This window comes from Acipenser ruthenus, chromosome 28 (assembly GCF_902713425.1).
Source record: "Acipenser ruthenus chromosome 28, fAciRut3.2 maternal haplotype, whole genome shotgun sequence".
Taxonomy (NCBI): Eukaryota; Metazoa; Chordata; class Actinopteri; order Acipenseriformes; family Acipenseridae; genus Acipenser; species Acipenser ruthenus.
Window position 1 is genome coordinate 24,783,528 of NC_081216.1, and position 22,510 is coordinate 24,806,037.

General features: G+C 35.8%; 1 protein-coding gene across 3 annotated transcripts in view; it reads left to right on the forward strand.

Annotated features, from left to right (window-relative positions):
* Window positions 1–899: 899 nt before the first annotated feature.
* The window catches only part of LOC117434607 (transmembrane protein 263-like), a 52,144-nt gene continuing 30,533 nt past the window's right edge, over window positions 900–22,510 (forward strand). Inside the window, exons 1-3 of one of the 3 annotated variants that reach the window (XM_059003053.1) lie at window positions 900–1,328; window positions 2,899–2,970; window positions 3,272–3,374. In XM_059003053.1, coding sequence (XP_058859036.1) covers window positions 2,965–2,970; window positions 3,272–3,374 — 109 coding nt within the window. In that variant the 5' untranslated portion in view covers window positions 900–1,328; window positions 2,899–2,964. The remainder of the gene's footprint in view (window positions 1,329–2,898; window positions 2,971–3,271; window positions 3,375–22,510) is intronic. The other 2 variants (XM_034057192.3, XM_034057191.3) reach the window with 2 other exon arrangements.

A 22,510-nucleotide genomic window follows, 5' to 3' on the forward strand; every position in this document is an offset into this window, starting at 1 on the left:
CTCTTGTTTACCAACTCACGTAAACCAAGCTTATATAGATAATTAGGTTGAAGACGTTGTATATTGTTATTGTATATTGTATTGGGGGAACCACAGGGTTATTAAGTATGTTTTATTCTAATTCAGTTATACTATACTTTAATCAACAAGACCCCACGCGAAACATCATATTTAAGAAGCAGTTTCTACTTAATTAAAAATATCTGTGTACATTATGTTAATTCTCCCTAGCTGCAATTATTTAGCAATTACTTAGTCATTAATTCGCTTAATTAATAAATTAGCGTAGAAATTAAACCGTGTGATCTAGAAGCAGATACAATGAGACTTCTACAATACAATAATATCCTTTTATGATAAGGCTCGGTATTAATTAAGAAAATATTTCTTACAAGGGAAGGGACTCTGTTACAGAATATAAAAAACAGCATAATTTGATGGGGAAATGTAGTGTTACTTACTGCGTTTAATGATATAGACATGAGAAACTTATTCAGGACATTTAGTAACTTTGCTCATATGTGTTGGCATTGTACTATATATATCACTGCACACCCATCTTTATAATGACATAAGAAATTACTTATTTTATTTTTTTTATTTATTTTTTTAAACAAACAATCCATGGCCAGAGTTTGTTTGTTATGCCCAGCACTGATTCTGTATAACACAAACTTCCAAGCTATAGTGTCAGGGAATGTGGAATAGGTTATTTCCAAAGCCGAGTCATTTTATCCATGGAAATCTGACCGACAACATATCAGGTTAACAAACCGATAGATAATGAGAGAGCTAACAGCCTAGCAGAAATAGGTGTTATTGGCTGATGTATTGAGGATGTAAACACTGGCTTCCTGGTAGTCTCGTCGTCATAGCAATTAGTAGACACCCACAGTAGGTTAAGGTGGATGGAAAGTACAGATACAGTGGCTTTCAGGTCTAAAATACATAAGGCTACGATAAAGTTAATCGAAATGTACTAACCATCAGAAAATTCAATTTTTACTACTGTGGAAAGGCTTAATATAAACTGTACGGTGTGTTTACCAGTAGTCCTGAAAGTAAAGACCGGCTGCCCTCTTGTGGATACATAAATACAACCTGAAGCCAATTTTATTATAAACATTCAAGCGTCACTTCCGCTTACATTTAGGCAGAACAGCAACACTGCAGAGCTTTATGCTCAAATATTTTTAAACAGCTCAAACCAAAAATTAAGACATTTTGATATAAAATATATTTGGCATTCGCTGTCAGTCTCTGCTTTGAAGAAATCAAGTCATCGCCGGTACCCGTGCGTTGTTGCAATAATAGCTGTAGCGATGAAGGTGAGTTGGGGGTGGGTTTGTTGTTGTTGAAATTAAGGATGTTATGTCATAATTATATTAGGTACCCCCATCATTGACATACCATTGACTTAGAATGGTGTGTTATTTTCAGATACGTTTTAAAATGCGTTAGTTCGCCGATATAGTGTTAATGATTAAATTTTATCAATGCATGGCATGGCTCTGTCTGTATTTGTAAATTGCTGGTGCTGTTTACAGTGGGCGAGTATGTTATTTCTGGAAATAACGAAAAGCGCATGCATCATAGTTAAAGATGGTATGACGAGGCCTACATTAATATTGCATTTATTTGTTGTGCATGATTTGCAGTTTCCTTTTTGTACCTCTAGTCCGGAAATGGACATAAACGTTTATTCAATTGTTACAGTTGCATAAAGTATGATGTCGTTTACTTAACAGTAGGTAATGTTAATCGTAAACAGCCTAATTTGAGAATAAATGACCATAGAAAGTTAATTAGCATTTGGTTTGGTTTATATGTAGGCCTATATGTCTAGACCTTACTAATTGACAACACTTTACTGTGTAGCTTACAAACATATATATATATATATATATATATATATATATATATATATATATATATATATATATATATATATATATATAATATAATATATATAATTATAGTATTCTGGTTTAATGTTGTAACTTTGTAACGTGTCTGTTTATGTTATCCAAACGTGCCGTTAAGCATAGCTTTTGTACTTCAGAGTTGTCTGAAGTTAAAAGCAGTGTTTGGTATCAGACCTTCCTCACAACCATTGCAGACCAGAGTGTGCACGCCCCTGGCCAGAAGCTAGTTCTGTGATAAGTGAAGATAAAATGTGTAAAATACTCCCAAAATATAGACCTGCTTCCTTGTGAAACTGCATTCAAGAGACATGTAGTGTAACGTGTAACCGTTTGATAAAATAGACACACACAATATTACAAAAATTTGATTAGCTAATATCAAGTTATTTTCATTGCAATAAACTTTCAAAGGGTCTCCCATTAGTTTTGAAGGTGATAAACCCACCAAATCCAGACACATTAATCAGTTTGTTAAGACATCAAGTTTGGTCTTAAAGCAGAAATGGACATTCACAAATCAGAAGATCGCCAGATTTTATTTCTTTCTGTCCTTCACAATACCTGTTGATAATTATCGGTTAATGTTTCCTTCTCCAGTCGGTTTGTCACAAATGAACTTCGCATGTGATGGATTAGTTTACTGCTGGGGTCATTTCACTTTAACACTCACTCTATCCGTTCCGAAATAGCACGAGAGGAGAATGGAGTTGGGTCATCCTGTATCATTACAAACCTTCAACAAACCGAGATTTCATACAGATATTAAAACATTTTAAAAAAACATCTGTGGGATGTAAAAAGTGTATGCCTTGATTCATCATAACTTCATATGACACCTATCCAACCATCCAATGATGACGTTACGACAAAAGGTGTCCACAGCCATTGGTCACAGTAATAACTAGCTTGCATGCCACTGCTTGATCCTGGTAAACAAGCTCATGATTGGAATTATTTTACTGTATTCACACAGGAAGATGTCTCTGCAGTTTCTTGAAATGCTGCCCGAGCTCAAGCACTCTGGTGAAACCAAGGCAGAATGCTGGTATCTCTGATGGAAATCCTATTGCAATTTTGCTTTCCAAGAACAAAGTTAATTTTGTTTGTACCAAAAAGCCAGTTTGTATGTACAGAACAGAATTTAGCAACTTGGGGGAAATTATTGGAAAATCTGACATATACTTGCTTCCAACGCTGACTTTTTATTTCTTGTAAAAACAAAAACTGGATCATGAAAAAAGAGGTGTAACCGAGCACTGGTTTGTGGGAACTTGCATTTGTTTATCTCATATCCGTATGGAAGTATGATCCTTTTTATAGCTCGCCTTCTTTTTATTTCTCTGTAGGGACCCAACACAGACTTGGACACACTGGAAGATGTAAGTTCAGAAATAGACAACACAAACAATGAAGAGGTGCCACCTTATCTGAGGGAAGAGCCACCAGAAGGTACTGTACTGAACTGTACTGGTTTTGCTCTAGACTGGTTTTGTATCTCTTTTTAACTTCTGGTGTATGCTGAGAATTCCACTTTGCATGTAAGTGACCCGGATTGTGTACATCCTATATACAAGCTATTTAACCCGATCTGACTAAACAGACTTATAGATGTGTATTATACAGAGATGCCCCAAATGCTCTAATTCACAATGATAAAATGACCACTTATAATGGCATTATGTATGTACTACTTCTCAATTCTTCTCAACATTTTCAGTCTTCAATTACTCTAATAACTATTGTGTAAAAAAAAATCCACATTTTTACATTTTGAAGTGAAGTGTATTTGAAAAATGACTATTAAGGACTATTAAACCTTAATAAAAAAAATACTACAAGGCTGCTAGTGGTCTATGATTATATATATATATATATATATATATATATATATATATATAGCTTAAGTTTATGTATACTGTATGTACTAGATTAGATCATTTTTTTAAAATGTGGATAATGTTGCCACAAACTCTTTATACACTAAAACTTCATACACTATAAAACTCTGCAGTGCTTTCTGCATAAAAGCTACACATTATCTGTTAAAATATATATATATATATGTGTGTGTGTGTGTGTGTTCTGTTTCTGTGAACTACTTTCAAAGCTACAGTCTGCCCTGCCGCCAGATAAAAGCAGACAGACAACAACGATCAATAGGAAACACACAACTAAAGCATTGCATTAAAGTGCATGGGAGATTACATGTACAGTCCAATGCAGTGTGGAAGTCGATTCAGTAAAACTTGGGAATCAGACCTGCATCATTTCATTTTCTTTACTAATCAAAACTCCCGAAGATTTAAACCTTCAGACAGGATAATACAGTGCTTATCAGATGCATCACATATTTCAAAAATAATCTTTTTTTTATTTGACTAGTCAAACAGGACTATTATTTTCTCTATTACTGTTGCACAGATCACACACAGCAGAAGGTCACACTACATTTTCATGCACTGAAGCATCACAGATCCCTCATGAGGGGCCCTCACGGTTCACTAGCTTGGTAGCATCAGTTGCTTCGCTGCAGTGAGTGAAAATAGGCAGGAGCAGTGGAGGCTGCCCATTGATCTTTAGTCCTGATCGGTAAGTAGGCTGCTGCGGGTTAGGCAACATTCAAATTGGGTAGAAAAAATGAAAAATTGATAAACTTATCACTTAGCTGATCCCAAATAGCTAAATTGAAGCAGTCCTCTCACAAGTCACCTGTCATTTTGCTCTGCATAGTTTTACAGACTTCGTTTTCAGTTTAGTCTTTATAACAACACACATGTTAACTCCCCTGACCCTACGAAGGGTCCTAGACTGTGAGTGGCTCATCAGTGTCCTTCAAAAAGTCTGACAACATCAACTAATTATAACATGACTAGTGGGAATACAGTTATAGTAATGACGGGTAAGACAATGTAGTTCAAGTCTTAGTGGTGACAGGACTTGGATACTCCTGCACATGACACCTAATTTCCAGCAGGGGGCCTCATTGTCAAACGGAAGTCAAAACTAAAGGCGAGTACGAGTGAAACAGTTAATGGTTGTATTTAAAAAAAAAAAAAAAAAAAAAAGAAAATAATTAGAAACACTGTCTGTTGGTTTCCCAGACCATAAAGCATTAATCTTGGCCTGCTTAATGTTACATTAGATGAGGTAGTACAAGATTTGTGCTCATCACGGGCTGTATATATTTCATTGTATAATGCTTAAATGTTATTTTTTACTGTTCAGAAGAAATTAGTCTAATCCAAACTGTTCACTTATTTTTCAGTAGTGGTGGGCAGGTTCACCCTTTATGTTGCAGACCTTTTCCACACCCCTGGAGCAGTTTTTATAAACAACAGCCACTAGGTGGCATGAAAGCTTAAAACTTATAATTGAGACTGAAAACGCCTCTTCGGTTTAACAGAATAAAGGGCATGCATATCTGATTTACTACAGTATACTACCATGTGGAAAACGGGCTAGCAGTTTTTTTTAAAGAACTTTATTCAGGCGATCTAGACTGAAGGGATGTGCAGAACTAACATTTACGACTAGAACTGAGGGCACGTGGCACAGCGTGCCTGCACCTGCATTATTACTACATTGTACTATACCTGTAGTTGCAACCAATAGATGATGTCAATGATCTTTATGTGCAACACTACTTTATGTGACAGACCAAAAGTAAAGCCTGTCAGTATTGCTTAGAGAAAAAAAAAAAAGAATGAAAATCAGAAGCACCTAAAGGCTCCATTAGCTGCGATTTGATTGTAGGTCTTCACTCTGAACAACACCTATTCCGTGTACAGTAGCTACCAGCTGATGCTCTCAGGAGATGATTGGAAGTGATGGGTTATAGAAAACGCCATTCATTCATTCATTCATTCATTCATTCATTCGTTGTTAGATTTCAGAAGCAATTAAACAAATCGAAATATGTTAAGCAAGGGTGATTCCAAAAAAATCAGTGTAAAAACGATGCCTGATTCTCACAATTTTTTTCTTTCCTGTTATGGCCCAATAAACATAACTGTATGTTTGCTGCTGAGGCAGTAGTGTTGACAATGTAACGTTGACTAGATAACAATCTGTTCATTTGATAATCAATAGCACGTGTTCTATACCTGGGTTCTAAATATAAAAAGACGTTCCGCATCGTCAGGTATTATGACAGCTGTGGCAATATCTGCTGGGAGTTACACATGGATTTTCACCAAGTAATTGACGACGTGGCCACTTTATAAGGAACACCCCCTTGATAATATAGGGCCATCACCTTTGTCTAATATAATATGTAATATGAAGTGCATAAACAGCATTTCTATGATACTGCCTTGGGAGATATGTTTGAGAGCTAAAATATTTGTAGATGCAAGTCAGGCTTTCATCTTTAGGCATGATAGGACACTAAGACATTTGTGATGACCGAAGACATCTTGTAACATACCATTTGCATCTAGAAAACTGTTTATACATTGAACTTCACCCCTTTTCCTGAAGATGTGGGCTATTTTGTGAGTCTTTTGAAATGATATTTTCAGCTTAATGTTGTTTCTTTTGGCATGTTGTTTTGTGTCTGAACTGCAGGTGCCATTTTAACAGGTAGAGTGCAGTCAGAATGCATTCTCTGTAGCGATATTTGAAGCCTCACCTTCTAAGCTATGTATAACCTCCATATTTAGAGCTGGAATGAGCTCAGAGCGTTGGTTACCGAGAAACATCTTGAGCTTTAATAGGGTTGTCAAAAAGTGACAGTGGAGCCAAAGGAGAGCACATTGCCCCATGCTTCTCTGGTCAGAATTTCAGTCTGAAGGCATGTCAGATCCCGCTGTAATTCTTGTGCGGTGTAAAAATGTACAGTTAACAACCTGAGCCACAGATAGCTTAACTCCTTCTGTGCCTGCAGTTTCTAAGGAAAATGAATCTACGAAACTGTGTCAAGGTTTCTATATTCATAAGCTGTGGGTACTGTATGCAAATACATAACAATACTAATTGTACCTGGGACTACTTGGAAACGGATCATGCAAATCCAACCATCTGTTGGCTTTTCTGATATTATCGCAAGTTAACGTAAACGAAGCAAAGCAGGTGGGCCAGAGTTGGGCTTTGAAGCCGCTGCTTTCAGCACTGCAGGCATCTTCTCTGCGTGTATTGTTTCTTTCCTGGCTGTAGCAATTAAAGCATGTTTTCTGTGTGCTGATATTATTGTATTTCCTTGGATACAATTTAATTCTTCTCCTCTTCCTCTTCTATATGCAAACCCCTGTGGTGGTGTTACTGTATGGTTCCAATTGACTTACTCTTAAAATAGATGCAGTGGAACCAGTCATTGCAGCTTTAATATATTACAGCTTTACTATATTGCACATTCATTGGAGTGTCATGTTCTTTAGGAGAGGAGGGAGGGCGGTGGGGGGGCACACTTCTTTAGTCTCGCAGGTTCAACCCTCAGTGGAGATAAGCAACATAATAATGGTTAGCTGTATTGATTTTTTTTTTCCTCGGTCGATGGCCTTATTAATTGACAATCACCTTTTTTTCTTCACAGTGACGAGAGTGGTCGGAGCTCTTAAAATCTTAAAATGCACAGCAGTAAGTCCAGAGTAGATTTGTTTTAAGTTCTAAATCTCTTTGTTTTCTGCGGCCGCTTTGTGGTGGGCCACCAGCGACCAAGACAGCTACACAAAAGGGAGGCACAGTGATTGAAAAGATGAAACCCCTCTCCATTGATTTTGGGACACATTGGATATTCACGTCTAGATGCAAACTTATTTCTAAGAATCTCATTGCCTCTATAAACAAATCCCCTAAAACAGGACCAAGGGATCATTGTTTTTTAGTGACGGATATCCACAAAAAGATAATAGCCACAGTGGTATAATACTTGCCTCCCAGCATGCACATTTATTCATAATGAAGCCAGAATGGTGTTCTAGCAATTAAACTAGTTGGTAGAATCGGTTGAATTCCTTGGAGAACAATAAAAACCTCAACACTTCTTAACAGCACCCTTGAAACTGCACCCCTGTTCTCTGCTGCTAGGCTGCAGAGTAGAAATTATTTTCTTTTAGTCATTCTTTTTTTTTTTTTTTTTTTTTTTAACTTGTAAAGAGGATAAAAAGTACAAGCCTAGCAAAACTGCTTTATCTGGACTCCAATGTTATTAAAATAGAAAATGCTATGTAGGCATCTGTTCCTTCTTGAATTTAAGTCAAGAAGTCTCCATCTTTTGAGGGACCGGCAAAATGTCATAATTGTCAAGTTGCTCTTCTTTTTTTTTAAATAAAAAGAAGTAAATTCAGCCTTTTCAGAAGCTTCCCTTGATTAATAGGATATTATTTGTGTTTTTTGAAATGGTAATGAAAACTGTACATCCCTGTGCAGCGAGTAAATCAGAATTGAAATGGGAACACTTCAGTTTCATAGACAACAGGGAGCCCAGAAAGTGATTGTGGCGGTTGTCTTTTATTTCTGCATTTGATTCTTCGTGACAGCATTAGGTTGTCAATAAGGGGTTGCATGGCCATTCAGACTGTATTTAATACGGTTCATCATTTGTAATCTGCACTAAACAGAGTTGGTTGTTTTAAGTTCCACTTCAAACCCAGGAACATTAGAAGATTTGAGAAATTCATATGTAATTATTTTAAAGCATACAGATTTATCTACAGGATATCTCAGAACCACAGAAAACCAGAGCAGAGCAGACAGGGTAAATATCCTTTGAATAAAAGCACCCCCTGGCTAACTGTAGCGTAAAGCATCATTATGAGGAGGTTTGTAATCGCTTGACCTTTTCAAGATTAATGTTCCAACATCTGGTCTTAAGAGAGACCAAAAGATGAGCACAGATTAACACTCCAGAGTCCAGTTTTATGTTGATGTAGAATTGCTGCAAGAAAACTTTCCCAGTATATATCTAGACGGTGTGTACACTCTGTACATTCTTCAGTGTAAGTCTGACACAAATCTTCCCATAAGAAATACATGTTTTGTGAGAAAAAAAAGCAGAAAATATAACGTATGAGCCACAAATAACGCAATCTCCATTTTGACAATAATGAGTAGACGCCAGTGGGTGAGTTTAGAATAATGAAACCAGTGCAGTAATTGCCTGCCAGGTGAAAATAAGTTTTATTTATAGTCTCAAACTACAATGTATTAAGTCACTCACCCATTCTGATTTCTAAACAACAGACTAGTGTCATGTTTCAAAATACACCTCCCTCCACCAAATAGTAGATCACCCTATGACCAGTGTAAAAACATTAGCCACAAAAATACAGCTTCATATCTACACAGTACTCAAGAACATAAGAAGAACATATAGAAAGTTTACAAACGAGAGGAGGCCATTCAGCCCATCTTGCTCGTTTGGTTGTTAGTAGCTTATTGATCCCAGAATCTCATCAAGCAGCTTCTTAAAGGATCCCAGGGTGTCAGCTTCAACAACATTACTGGGGAGTTGGTTCCAGACCCTCACAATTCTCTTGTATTGCCACTGTCTTTAATAACTAAACTGCTGAAATGTAAGATGGTCTACCTGTTTCTGGTAGTTGTTGCTGTTTGTCTGTGGTGATGGTCCCACTGATATTGTCTATGTCCTGCCATACTGTTATTGTCAATACCAGTGTCAATGTCAGTACAGTATGCCTAGTGTCCTCCCTAGTACTATTGACTGCTTTAATTGCAATCAAATCTTTGTGACATTCAAGTTCATCTAATTAGACAGAAATAGGTTTGTGCACATCAGCAGTTGCTAGTCATTAGAGAACAAGAAAAGAACATGCATATTCGCATAAGCGCCACTAAGGGGTTATAAGAAATGCATGACATTATAATCCAATACATGAGCCACACAGTTACTTTTCCTTGACACTTTGAAAAGTAGTTTTGAAGGGTATTGCAGTGAAAGTAAGGGTTTACAAGTTATTAATGTCAGAAATGAGGTTTTATTGAGTTTTTTTATCCTCTTTGCTTATAGATACACAGAATGTTCAATCATTTTGCCAGATCTAGTCCATGTCAGTGGAAAGGTCTGATGTGGTGAAATAACTGAGATGGATGTGTTGTCAGAGCCCTGTCCACAGGAAAGATGCATTTTAATTTCACTGCTGGCTTGCACGCCTTGATGCTTTTAAAAGGATTATTTTTGATTCAACATAATCTGTTTTCTTCATTCAAATCTCTTTTTATTATTAGCACTTTCTTATTCCACGTTGTTTCAGTCATCCTCCCATTCTTTTTAATGGGTTCAAGACAATACTACTTTCTAAGCAAACCAAATCTTAAGCTATTTCTGTAGTTTTAAGTATACAATGTTGACTGGTTTTGTAAATCCACAAGCACCATGAATGCAAGTGTATTACATTTATATTATTATTATTATTATTATTATTATTAATAATAATAATAATAATAATAATAATAATAATAATAATAATAATAAGTTTCATTTAAATATAGCGACTTTCACACAGAAGGCGCTGCACAATAAAATATCCACAAATTTATAAACGTAAACTTAAGTACAATCAGGATAAAAGCAGAATTTCCCAAATGCATTTGTAAGAATAAAAACCAGATACAAAATCTCAGTTCATTTATAAAAACCTAGGAAGTCTAAGAAGAGAAGACAGCCGAAAAGAGGTGCGTATTGTGTTAAACTGAGAAACTGAAGTAGAATTTCCAATGCAGAAATATAATGTGTTTTCTGTATTGTAGAGCTACACATCTGGACTACCTTTCCAAAGACACAAAGGTTTTAAATATTTGATCAGATGAAATGTACAATTATTCAAGTAGAAGGGAAGTATCTCTCAGGTTAGGGGGGGATCCAGAACTGAAAAGTCATGAAGTGAGTCTTTTTTCAGTAACATCGATGCATATCACATTTGCAATGTACAGTGGAAATTTGAATGTAGAACCTCACTTTGTAGATGTATACACTTTATTTCTGGCTACATCTAATTATCCTCTCTTTAACAAAAATATTTTGAAATACGGCATTCTGAAAGTATAGATGCAGTTGCATATAGTAGCCCTGTACAATGGTACTACGTGCTATAGTTCTATTTAAATAATTGTATCTGAACATTTTCATTGCACGTTCTACAAACTGAATCCCAGTCAGGAGCATTAAGTGGCCTTTTGTGGCAAAGGCTCATGCCTTTTTCTCTCATAATAGCCTATAGAATTCCTGTTGCTCTCGGGGGTCCGCTGATCCCTGGCGAGCTGTTTAGTAAGCTATTTGTCTTAAGGGGTTTTGTGATTTCTTTATTTTTTTTTTTTTTTATTATTATTTATTTATTAGCAGATGCCCTTATCCAGGGCGACTTACAGTTGTTACAAAATATCACAGTACAAAGTATCATATTATAAAGTATCACATTACAGATTATAATTTTTAGTCTCTTAATGTTTAGCTCAAATTGCTGAACTGCAGAGGATTAGTGCCAACAGCCCATTATATTTGTTTTGTTTCATCTATTGTAAGTGGTTCAAGGTCTTTTATTTATCACTTCCCTCCATAGAGGAACATACATCAACTGGTCCTCAAGGGTACAGAAGATTGCTTACAGCAGAAACAAAGGCCTCAGGTTTTTAAAGAAGTCAACATAGATGGAACGATCTTTATAATGCTGCCCTCGATAAATAATTTCTGGGAAGAGTTAGATAAACACGGGCTGTTCAATTCCTTGATGACCTTCCAGAAGCTGTTAGGCTTCCTCAGGTTTCCATCAAGTTAATTTAAGCAACAGCAAGACTTACCTTTTACATTATCGCTGTCAGTGCGCGCTTGTTTCTGATGCATCTGCCTGCCAGTGGGTAATAATAATATATATTTTTAAGAACATGGAAAATCTTTATCACTACAGAGTTTAAGCAACGTCAGCCAGGGGTAAAGATGTCCCTAATACTCTGCTGTTGTGTGTGTGTTTTTACAGATAGTCATACATTCACTAGTGCAACATGCCCAGGGATCCTCAAGAGAGGAAATAACAGCAGTGATACAATGGAGGGTTCAGGGCTTTGCATACCAACTTTGTGACTGTCGAAGAGTGTGGTGCCTTGATTTCAGAATTCAACCACTGAAAGTTGTTTCCTACTTTTTTTTTATACAGCATTGCAGATATATTTTGCATTGGAGTCGATTCTTAATGTTTTTTTTTTTTTTTTTTTTAAATATACAGTTGCTATCTTAAAACGTCACAAAGAGCTGAGAGAAACACTTTTCTGTGTTTTTGTCTCATGATGTTTTATTTTTACCCTCCTATAAAGAAAGAATCTTTTTTAGTGTGTTATTACTTATTCTGTCCTCAGACCAGCATAGCCAATCATTATCTGTATCTTTCTTTGCACAGTACAGTCATTTTGTTTTTACTTATACAGGGACTTGTGGTGCAGTATCAATTTAGGGACATATTATTGCACTGATCTGGTATTCATGCATGTTGAACCTGCCACACTGCAGCATTAAAGATATCTAGGGGATGCAGGGGCACAGATTTAGTCATTCAGGTAAGGTATGAAGTTAGTTAATTCCTTCCCATACAATGTGCCTTTATCATATAGTTTAATTTTTTGCTTCCAGAAACATTTGGGAATTGAAAGCAGTTTGATTTTAATTATTTCTGCATAGATGAACCATTTCTGCCTGGCAGGCACGGAATATATTTTTCTGTGATTTTATAAAGAAAAGACGACCCCAGCTATAGAGCCAACAGCTTGATTCTAGGCTTAATTTAGCTTCGGTTTAAAATTAAATATTTAGCTAAATCCTTGGCAGAAAAATTTCATTTGTCAAAACTGAGCACTATCAACCAGCACACCTACTGTTAGTCTAGTTAGGCTGCCAACAATTCCTTTTTTCATCCTTCGTCAGCAGCCGTAAACTCATGCAAATGCACCCCCAAAAATGTACTGTGTGCAATTTGAAGAAGGATGACTTCCCTTTCCCAGAGTCAGAGAAGGACAGTGCTTGGTATCAAAATAAAACAAATCAATTAACGTTTATAAGTAAGCATATCCCGGGATCTTCAAAAATGTTTGAAATATGTTGCACATCTTGCCACTGATGATAGGTTAGTGTTGCATTTTTTCCCATGTTTTAAATGTAATGCTTTTTTCTTGTTATGTAATGGACCCCTCTCCCAGTGATTGCTTGTTTACCCATGACAGTATGAGTTTCAGTTTGTGTGGTGCAGACTGGGGCCCAGTGAGCATTGTGCTTCAAAGCTGCCTCTCAGTTTCAATCCCACAATGCACCACTCAAAACAAATCTACGTTTTTAAGATCTGAGGTCCACTGCAAACAACCTTTTTTTTAAAACATATTTGTTGTTGTTGCTACAATTTTGATGCTTCTTGGATATTTCACAATATGACAACTACAAAAGGAATGTCTGTGCTCAGCTAATTCCTTAACTCGGAATAATGGTATAAAGGCCAGCTACCACTCACTATAAGTAGAATTATTTGACAACATTTATAATCAATCTTCTTATGACAGGCAGAACCCAAGGTCTTCCTTTGAAAGTAAAGGATGCATAAATGTGGGAGATAATAGGAGTGATTAAAAAAAAAAAAATTATACAATAAAATTAGTTGGATGACTGAAAATGTATAAAGTGATAATAGAGCATGCATAATAGCCAATTCTCCCCGTGGCTGCCTATTTCCATTTTCAACATATTTTCTTCAGTACTGCGTAATAATCTACAGGGACAGAATATGTTATTTAATATAATTACTTACTTTTTTCTTTCCGCAAGGATGCTGCAAAAGATTAACCAAGACTTACTAATACTATTCGTATAAAGCATGTGATGGTTTCAGGACATAACGTGTATGTGTGTGATATATATATATATATAATATATATATATATATAAGGCAGTTCTTAAATGTTAGTCATAAGCCAGAGAGAAAAAACAAGCCTTGTGAAGAAGAGAATGGAAAAGTACTGATCACTGAATGCTTGTAAGTGCACCTGGATGGGACTAGAGTACTAATAATTGCTATTCCATTTGGCAGACATTCCAGTAAGAGGTGTAGCTAATGTTACATTGGTACAGGTTTGATTTATAACCTTTGATGGAAAAGTTACAAATGCCACAGTACAGTCCTGAGTTAGTGATCTCAGCCGTGTTTTTTAAATAAATAAGTAAATAATTCAATTGAAGTGATGCCAGTTTTGTTCAAACTTGGTTTTATGCTTCATTTTTTTCATATTGAAGTTGCGTTATTATATTGTCTAATTATCAAGGCAAGGGAGTGACAGTATTCACACATGTTTGCTAGTTGCTGGATTGCAATGGTGCTTATAGATGCTTAGTGACTTGCACAACAAAAGGCATTTGCAAGGCACTGTATTAGAGGGTAAGACTACTGATGCATTACGTGTCTTATTGCTAGTCCTTAATTCACACTGGTTTCCTTCCATGCTGCAAGCCTGCATAGCTGTATCACTCTGGTCATTGTTATTGACATTCCTGTCCCCTAATGTTGTCAGTGAAATAAAAATGCCTATGAAAGAGCCTGAGAAGTTAACCTGTAGTAGACATTGGTCAAACCATTTGTAAGATGTGCTGAATTCATATGTGCCACGATTTTCCCAAAATACATTTATCTGTAAAATGAAACTTGACTAAAGCTGTCCTTTTGCATAGCTCCTTCACAAAGTTGCCAAGTGAGTTGTATGTTCAGCATTTAAACCTGGACATTGAGTCATTCCTCTTTGAATATTCTTTGCCTACGCTGTTTCCCCTCTGCTGAATCTATGCTGACACATAAAACAAACTACCTGGGGCCCCCCCCCCACACTGAAATCTCTTCATCTTAGTTTAAAGAAATAGGCCTACAAATTATTATTTTTCCCTTTTTAATGGTGATTTGGTGCTCCTGAAAAAAATACAAATAAGAAATGGTTCAGTTTTTACTTGACTTTAAACAACAATATAAAGGAATAATGGTTCTTCCAGATTAATTGAAAGACACCCCTAACCTTTTCTCCTTACAGCTATAATGGTCCCAAAACACCTTTAATACAGTAGCTAGTAGTCTTTTGAAGGTTACACCACCTGAAAGGTATTATAAATGCTGAGCTCATTTCAAAACCTGATAAAAGCCCCCTTCTTAACGTTAAATGTAGCTTTATTCAGCTTTATTCCCATTACATTAAGAACAGTGAAAAAAAGCCTTTGTTGGTCAGACTGTTGCACTAAAATATATATTTCACCGGCCTCAATTATTTTGGACAACCTTAAAGTGTTGTAACATTAGATAGTCCAAGATTAATGCTAATCAGGGTATATGAAACTAGCTGATGAATGTGTAACTAAACCATTTACAATTTACTTTGCTGTCACCGTGACTGTCAGGTTTTTAGTGCTGTATAAGGACTGAAATTATACAGTATAATAACTATTTTTTTTTTTTTTTTTTTTATTGGCTTAATACATTAATGTGGTATTCATTCTTATTAGTTTACTTGAATAATTCCTGAGCCTTCAAACATTATTCAGTCAGGCATCAGCTGCATTGAAATAAGTCATTATCAAGGTTACACCAGAGCTTGTTAATTAGAAATGTAATGGCTGGCACAGAGCTTTAATAATTTAATAATTAATACCTGTCCATTGAGACTTGTAATAGCTGATGATTGTCTCCTAGTTTGAATAAAGATTCCCAGCTTATTATAGTTGTCAAAACCATGGGCAGCAGTGTGGAGTAGTGGTTAGGGCTCTGGACTCTTGATCGGAGGGTTGTGGGTTCAATCCCCAGTAGGGGACACTGCTGTTGTACCCTTGAGCAAGGTACTTTACCTAGATTGCTCCAGTAAAAAAAAAACCCAACTGTATAAATGGGTAATTGTATGTAAAATAATGTGATATCTGTATAATGTGAAATAATGTATAATGTGATATCTTGTAACAATTGTAAGTCGCCCTGGATAAGGGCGTCTGCTAAGAAATAAATAATAATAATAATAATAATAATCTTAGCCAGGGTTTTCCACTAGTGCTCACATTCCAGATTTTATTAAGATCCAGCGCCATCTAGTGTTCAGGTTGGATCAAGTTTCCTTTTTGCGTTACTTCAAATACATAGCTGTGCACTAGATGCTTACAAATACACTTTGGATGATTTAGCTATCTCTCTATGCAGGCAACTAGACCGTAAGAGCAGATTCTGAATTCAAGAAAAAGCACCTCAGCACAGACTATATATGAAAATTGGGGTTGTCATCTCGAAAGAACTTACTATAAATTGCAAAAATGAAATTAAACATAACAGTTGTTATATGCATGAGATGGCATCAGGAGTTTGCTTTAGATCAGTGGAGGATTGCTGTTGATATGTACTGTGAGAGTTCTCTGGTCGATCTGTGATTTTGAACACCCTCCTGTACACAGGATAAGATATTAGAACTTGGACAAATCTGTATTTGGTTGGTTCCAATCAGGAGCAATGCAATTCTGTTCCCAGCTCACATTTGTAGGTCTTAACAGGGTTTCAGATAAGGTCAGTTAGTCAGTCATTCATACTGTCAGTCAGTCAAACCCTGTTCAAATCAAATTCCAGAGCTGTCAGTCAAAATGATAGATAGCTTTGGGCCTTATTTATTCTAAACAAAAGGTAAACCACATTATTCCCCGATACAATTACAGTAAAGCAAAATGTTCTGTTGCTCAATGCCACATTGACATGTTTAATAATTTTTATAGATTTTAAGCTGATTAATACCAATTTGGAGTGGAATATTATTGGCATGCAACTGACTAAGATTCGATGACTACCGTGCCAGTCACTGGTTATAAATAGTACAGTACTAAAGTAGCTGTGCTTTTTTAGAATTTGAATTTCAAGAAACTTTTTTTTTTTTTTTTTTTTTTTAAACTAATGATACAGGGTCTTTTAAGTTTAAGTATTAGTTTTGTTTATTGTGGGGACTGTGCACAGTAAGACATTTTTTGTATTCAGTTTACATGCTCCTTCCTTGCTTTGCAATGACCTATGCTGCTATAGTTTATAACTTAGTGTTGAATAAATAACTTAGTGTTGTTGTGTTTATCAAATAAGTGTAACTGTAATCATACTCTCATTACAATACAGGTATAGGTATGCCTGCAGTAGAACTAGGTTTTGAATTTAACTGATTCGTCATGCAATGTGCAGAATATCTTCCCAAGGTGTCTTTGTTATACTGTTGCCAGCTGTTTTATTTATATAACAAATATGTATACATAATGCATCAGGCCCAGTGGTCATGAATATCTTATGTGGAATGCATTCTGTTATATTATTAATCTTCACTAAATCTACAGTCAAATGTGATTTGTCTTTCTTTTAATTAGTATCATATTAGATTGTAGGGAGAGCATAACATTAAATAAAACAATACAACTACTCTCTTGGGTTAGGAAATCGAGGGTAACTGATTATGAGACAAAACAAAATCTTCAAATGAAGTAGAAATTTTAAGGTACTTATGTAAAGATCTCTGGCATTTGGTTGTCTTTATTATCCAATTAGAGTCTTTCTGGGGTATATTGGAAAACACTATACCCCAGGGATGGAAATAAGGTTCCTGTTGCATAGCGGTTTCACCCATTCCAGGTGTTTAATACAAGCTTGATTAGCCACAGTGTGTATACAGCAAGCTCATGTGTGTCTTATTAAACTCGTAGTAAAACCAGGCATGGATTTGAAGAATCTTCTTTCTTCACTGCTGCTGTTTGTAAAGGAGAGACAATCTATCTCTATACGTTTTCCATGTGAACAATGACAGATCAGTAAATTAGGCCAGTTCAGTAGTTCAGATTTCCTCTCTGCTACATTATGATGCGAGGGCAAGCAGTAGAGGCCCATGGACACCATGGCAGTCAGAACAAAAAAAATCAAAAGATTAATGAAATAAAACTCAGAAGCTTTCAGCCAGGCTTAATTATCTAGAGGTTAAAGTCCTGAATGAGGTATGTGGCGGGAAGGTTCAGTGAATCATTGATCCACAAGAGGAATAAAGGCAATAAAGCAAAAATAGGGGTAGTGAAAAAAGGCTTGATCCTTTGAGACAAGGCGCTTCTAGATTGTTCGAAATGCACGCTCTGTTACATGGGCCCAATTAGAGAACTACAATGCTATGGCAGACTCAGGCAGGGTAGACTTGATTTTAATAGATTCCTTTAAGGCTTTCATGCTGTCTTGCCTGCTTTCTGAACAAAGAATTTGTACTCTCTTGGGAAACTGGTACTGTGTTTTGGCATCTTTTGAGTTGAACAATTTCCATCAGTATGGACAAAAACTATAATCTTCAGAGAACTTACAGTAAGTATTTTTGTTTTTTGTTTTTTCTTTTTTTATATATACTGTTACGTCACTAACATAATTGTGTACACCCAGTGAAACCTTTAATTGAAATACAGCTGATCCAAATACTTCCAGCACTGACATGTGAAAGCTCTGTGTTCTGCTTGTTAATCCTGATGACTGCGTTGGAGATTGACACTGGAAGCCATGAGGTGCAAAATATTTCAGTCTTTGAGCCCTGACAAGGCATTTGCATGAGCGAACATAACTCTGCATCAGTTTAATAACCAATCAATCTTTGTGAAAACAAAACAGAAGCATGAAGGAATGAAAATAATGAAAAGGGCCAATATCTAATATCTATATTAAAACAGCATGTACGATCATCTTAAGAAATGGTGCTAATTTTCCATTTAGTTGATGACTTCAATATGATGACAGTACAATGTAGTCTTCGGACCTCACCAGTCTTGGGTCCTAACACCTGCCGCACAGGAAGGTAATTTGATGTTGTCATGGCAGGATAAATGTAAATACATTGTGAAAAACGACATGTTCTAAGGCAAATTGAGAAAGAATTTGAGAATCTGTTGCGCAAAGTTTTTTTTATTTTTTTTATTACCCATTTAACTTTAATGTAATCAAAAACAAAGCCTAATTAAAAATGGCTTGCTTAAAATGCTGCTGTTGAATTTTAAAGCATGCTTTCATTCTAGTTGTCAGACATAGAAAGCCAGAAATCAGTGTGACGCAGAATACTGTATAATGGGTCTGTTCTCTTCACTTCACATTTAAATTACAATGTGACCTGTCATGCAGATTTCATAGGAAATACAATGCTGTGCACAGTATTATGATACCTGTTAATGTTACTATGGTGACAATACCATTGAAAATAGGCATTCAAATCCCAGCCTGACTGCCATTAGGAAGAATCTATTTAATCTGTGTTTAGCTCCTTTTCTATAGAGCGACCCTTTATTCAGGATCCAGCAGGCCGCATACCAGCACATATTCCTCCCAGCTACAGCGGCATTTTAACACATTGCCTTTAATTAGAAATACAAATTAACATGATTTTCCAGTTTGATCCCAGTCGCTTGTCCTGAGGCAAATGAAAACGGCTGAAAAACATTTCACGTAAATATTTGTATTACACCCTGAAGTCCTTTTTAAAACAACAAATATATTTCTAAGATTAACGATATAGCTTACAGGGAATTTCAGTTTTCTGACATATAGTTACTGCATGCAAAATGCAAATAAACTATTGCTAAGAAACTATTGCTATTGCTAAGAGTCAGCAATACATTCCAAGAAGATGAACAACAGCAGGCACATTTAAAAAAAAAAAAAAAAACACTTCCTTCTGAACAAGTACTTGTTTTAAACGGAGACAGTCGGCTGGTGGTCTTGTAGAATCTATAAACTTTCTTTCTTGCTACTAAAACTGTGTTGCATTGAAAATGTCAGTATTTGCCGGCTTCATTTTACTGTAGATATGGCCCCTTTCAATCTGTCTCTCTTGGTGTTACAGAACTGGGTTTAATAATCAAATCTCAAGTGGTTCGGCGAGATGAAAGGCAGAGTTTGGTAGGTGCTCTATATACTTTGAATAAGCACCAGTCTTAATAACTTGGTTTCAGATCACAGGAATTATTCAGCAAAGGGAATGAAAGAAATATTGAGAACATATAGAAATATTGTAATTGCATTTTGAATTTTGCCTGCTGTTGTGGAAGTCACATGGCTAGGGTTAACGTAAACTCAAAGCTGTAGTGATAAATTCACATTCTAATGATGTACTAATTAGCAGCTTTGGCTTAGCAGGATCCTTGACAATTGATTTGCGATGTGCCATTTTCCTAATGAGAGTCATAAATACAGGTCTACCATTATGCCATTACTCATCCGCCCCTGCTGTTAATAAAGAAATTGAGCCATAAAGTTTACTGAGAAACCCTGACAACTAACATCATGTCTGAACTCCCATGAACTAGGAATACACAAAGTTTTTTACGTTTTTTACTGACCCATTCCCAGAAACATACTATTGGTGTATAAATAACAATGTCTTGGTTGATTAGTTAACAATGTATTTGTGCTTTCTTAACAAGCACATGTATTAGATATTGGTCTATTGCAGTTTAGATCAGAACTTCTTCATAATAATTTTATAACAGATACTGATTTCCATGCAGATGGAACTTCAGAGGTATCAAAAGACAGATTGTGAAATAAGAGAGACACGTGAAATATTTGGCTGTGAAGTTTAAAAAAGAAAGGATCAATTCCATTAACACTGGATAGTTTTGTTGGATCCAAACTAAATAGTTTCTTAAGAAAATGCTTTTCCCTGACAAATGAAGTATTGTGTGTGTGTGTGTGTGTGTGTGTGTGTGTGTGTGTATAATCTGTATCTGGTTGTGTTGGTCAGGCTTAAGGGAAAATTATATTGTAGGCCATCTGTTGTTCTGACAGCACTTAGTAGATATTTGACCTGGGTTGTGTTTCCAGGAATGCACCAGGGGTTTCAGTTCATTTTTCAGAGAGATACTGAAGCATTTGACACGTTGCGCAAGTCCCTGTGACTTGATAAATATTTAAGAAGCAGCAAATAACCGAATACTGCAAACAAATACAGTATGTGGGGGGTGTTTTCCCACTGATGTACAGTATGGGATTTGGGTTATGTAGCCTTATATTTAATACTGTATAATACATTGCAAGATTCATTGAATTTAACAGAGCCAGGTTTTTTAGAGCTATTTGCAATACTATGGAATCACCCTATATTGCACCTAACCACCTATCAGTGGTATCCTAGGATTAATTACCTCAGGGTGATTATCTGCTACTGTAAAATGCTCTAAAAAAACCCCAGATGTGGTTTATCGCAGAGGTGTACTGGTTGATCAAATTAACCCCTGAATTATGTTAAAAGTACAGTATGGCTTGAAAGAAGCATATGAGCTCAGATGGGCTCAGAGCAGTTCTTTTGATGCTGTTGATTTTCAGAGTTTTTATTTGAAAGGAGAGTATGCAGTACCTTTAGTAGCACAACGATTATCAGAAATACTGGCAGGCTTGTATTCTGTATGAATTTCTCTGCTTTGAGGTCCTTTAACAAAATAACCCATATTAAAAATACACATATGGTCCTCAATGATTGTTAAAATAATACATTTATGACTTGTTTTTTCTATTCAAGGGTATTGCAACTTTTTTTTGTGAAATATTTTGCATTGTATTGACAAAGAGTTTTAAGACGCAATATTAGTGTAATGTTCTGGAGACTAAAAATAGACAAAATATTTGGATTCCTGATCATTATGCAACTCATTGGAACATGGCATTTCAAAGAAACCTGTGTTCTTATTTAACTGCTGGAGAGTAATTGAAGTCTGTTATAAAAGCTACATTCAATGTCAGAAAACTGATGTTTAGCACAAAACCCCTTTATTTTTCTCTGATTTTGTTGATTGTAAGTCTAGTTCTGGTTGAAAAATGAATTATTTTCAACTCAATTAGTGCATTCAAAGCCTCCAGCATTTGCATTTATGGCAGCCTTTTCGCATAAAAGAGGTCTGGGTCCATTTCCATTTCAAATGAATGTTATTTTATGTACATTACAGCGATGTTAAGCTTTTTATGTGTTTTCTTTTATAAAGGGTTGTTTTCTGAACATATATTTTTATTGACAAAGAATAAAGCCAAATGAGCATTTATTATAATAGGTTGTTCCTGTCTCAAGCATATAAATTGTATTGTTGTGGAAATATGAAACAACCTTTATCGTGACACGCTGAATGGTATTCACCTTTTTATGTTTTTATATAATCTTAGCTAGTAATTCGACTGTTTTATGAAAACTGAATTGCTGTTTTTCAGAACAAGCGTTCAGACGGCTAGCTGTACACTGTGTAATAATACACTGTCAAATTACCTTTCTATTTGTGTTGCAAAGGGAAAGCTAACCCAGCCTTTGTACTGTAAATGTGTACATCTCTTGCTGATGTACAGTACAGTGAATGCATGTTTTGCTAGCTCTTTCCTTGTGGAAGAAAGTTTATTTTCTGTGGTATATTATTGAGAAAGGTGATCATTAGTATTATAAAGCTTCCTTTTTCTGTATTTATTTACTTGTAGGAAACAAGATGTTGCCAGTGGTCCCTGCATCTGTGAGGTGGAGTTGCTGTTCTGTATTGGCAAATTCATAATTGGCAAATTCTCATCCTTCTAACCAGCCTTTTACAGAACTAATGCTATCCAGTTGTGGGCTATACTTTTTAA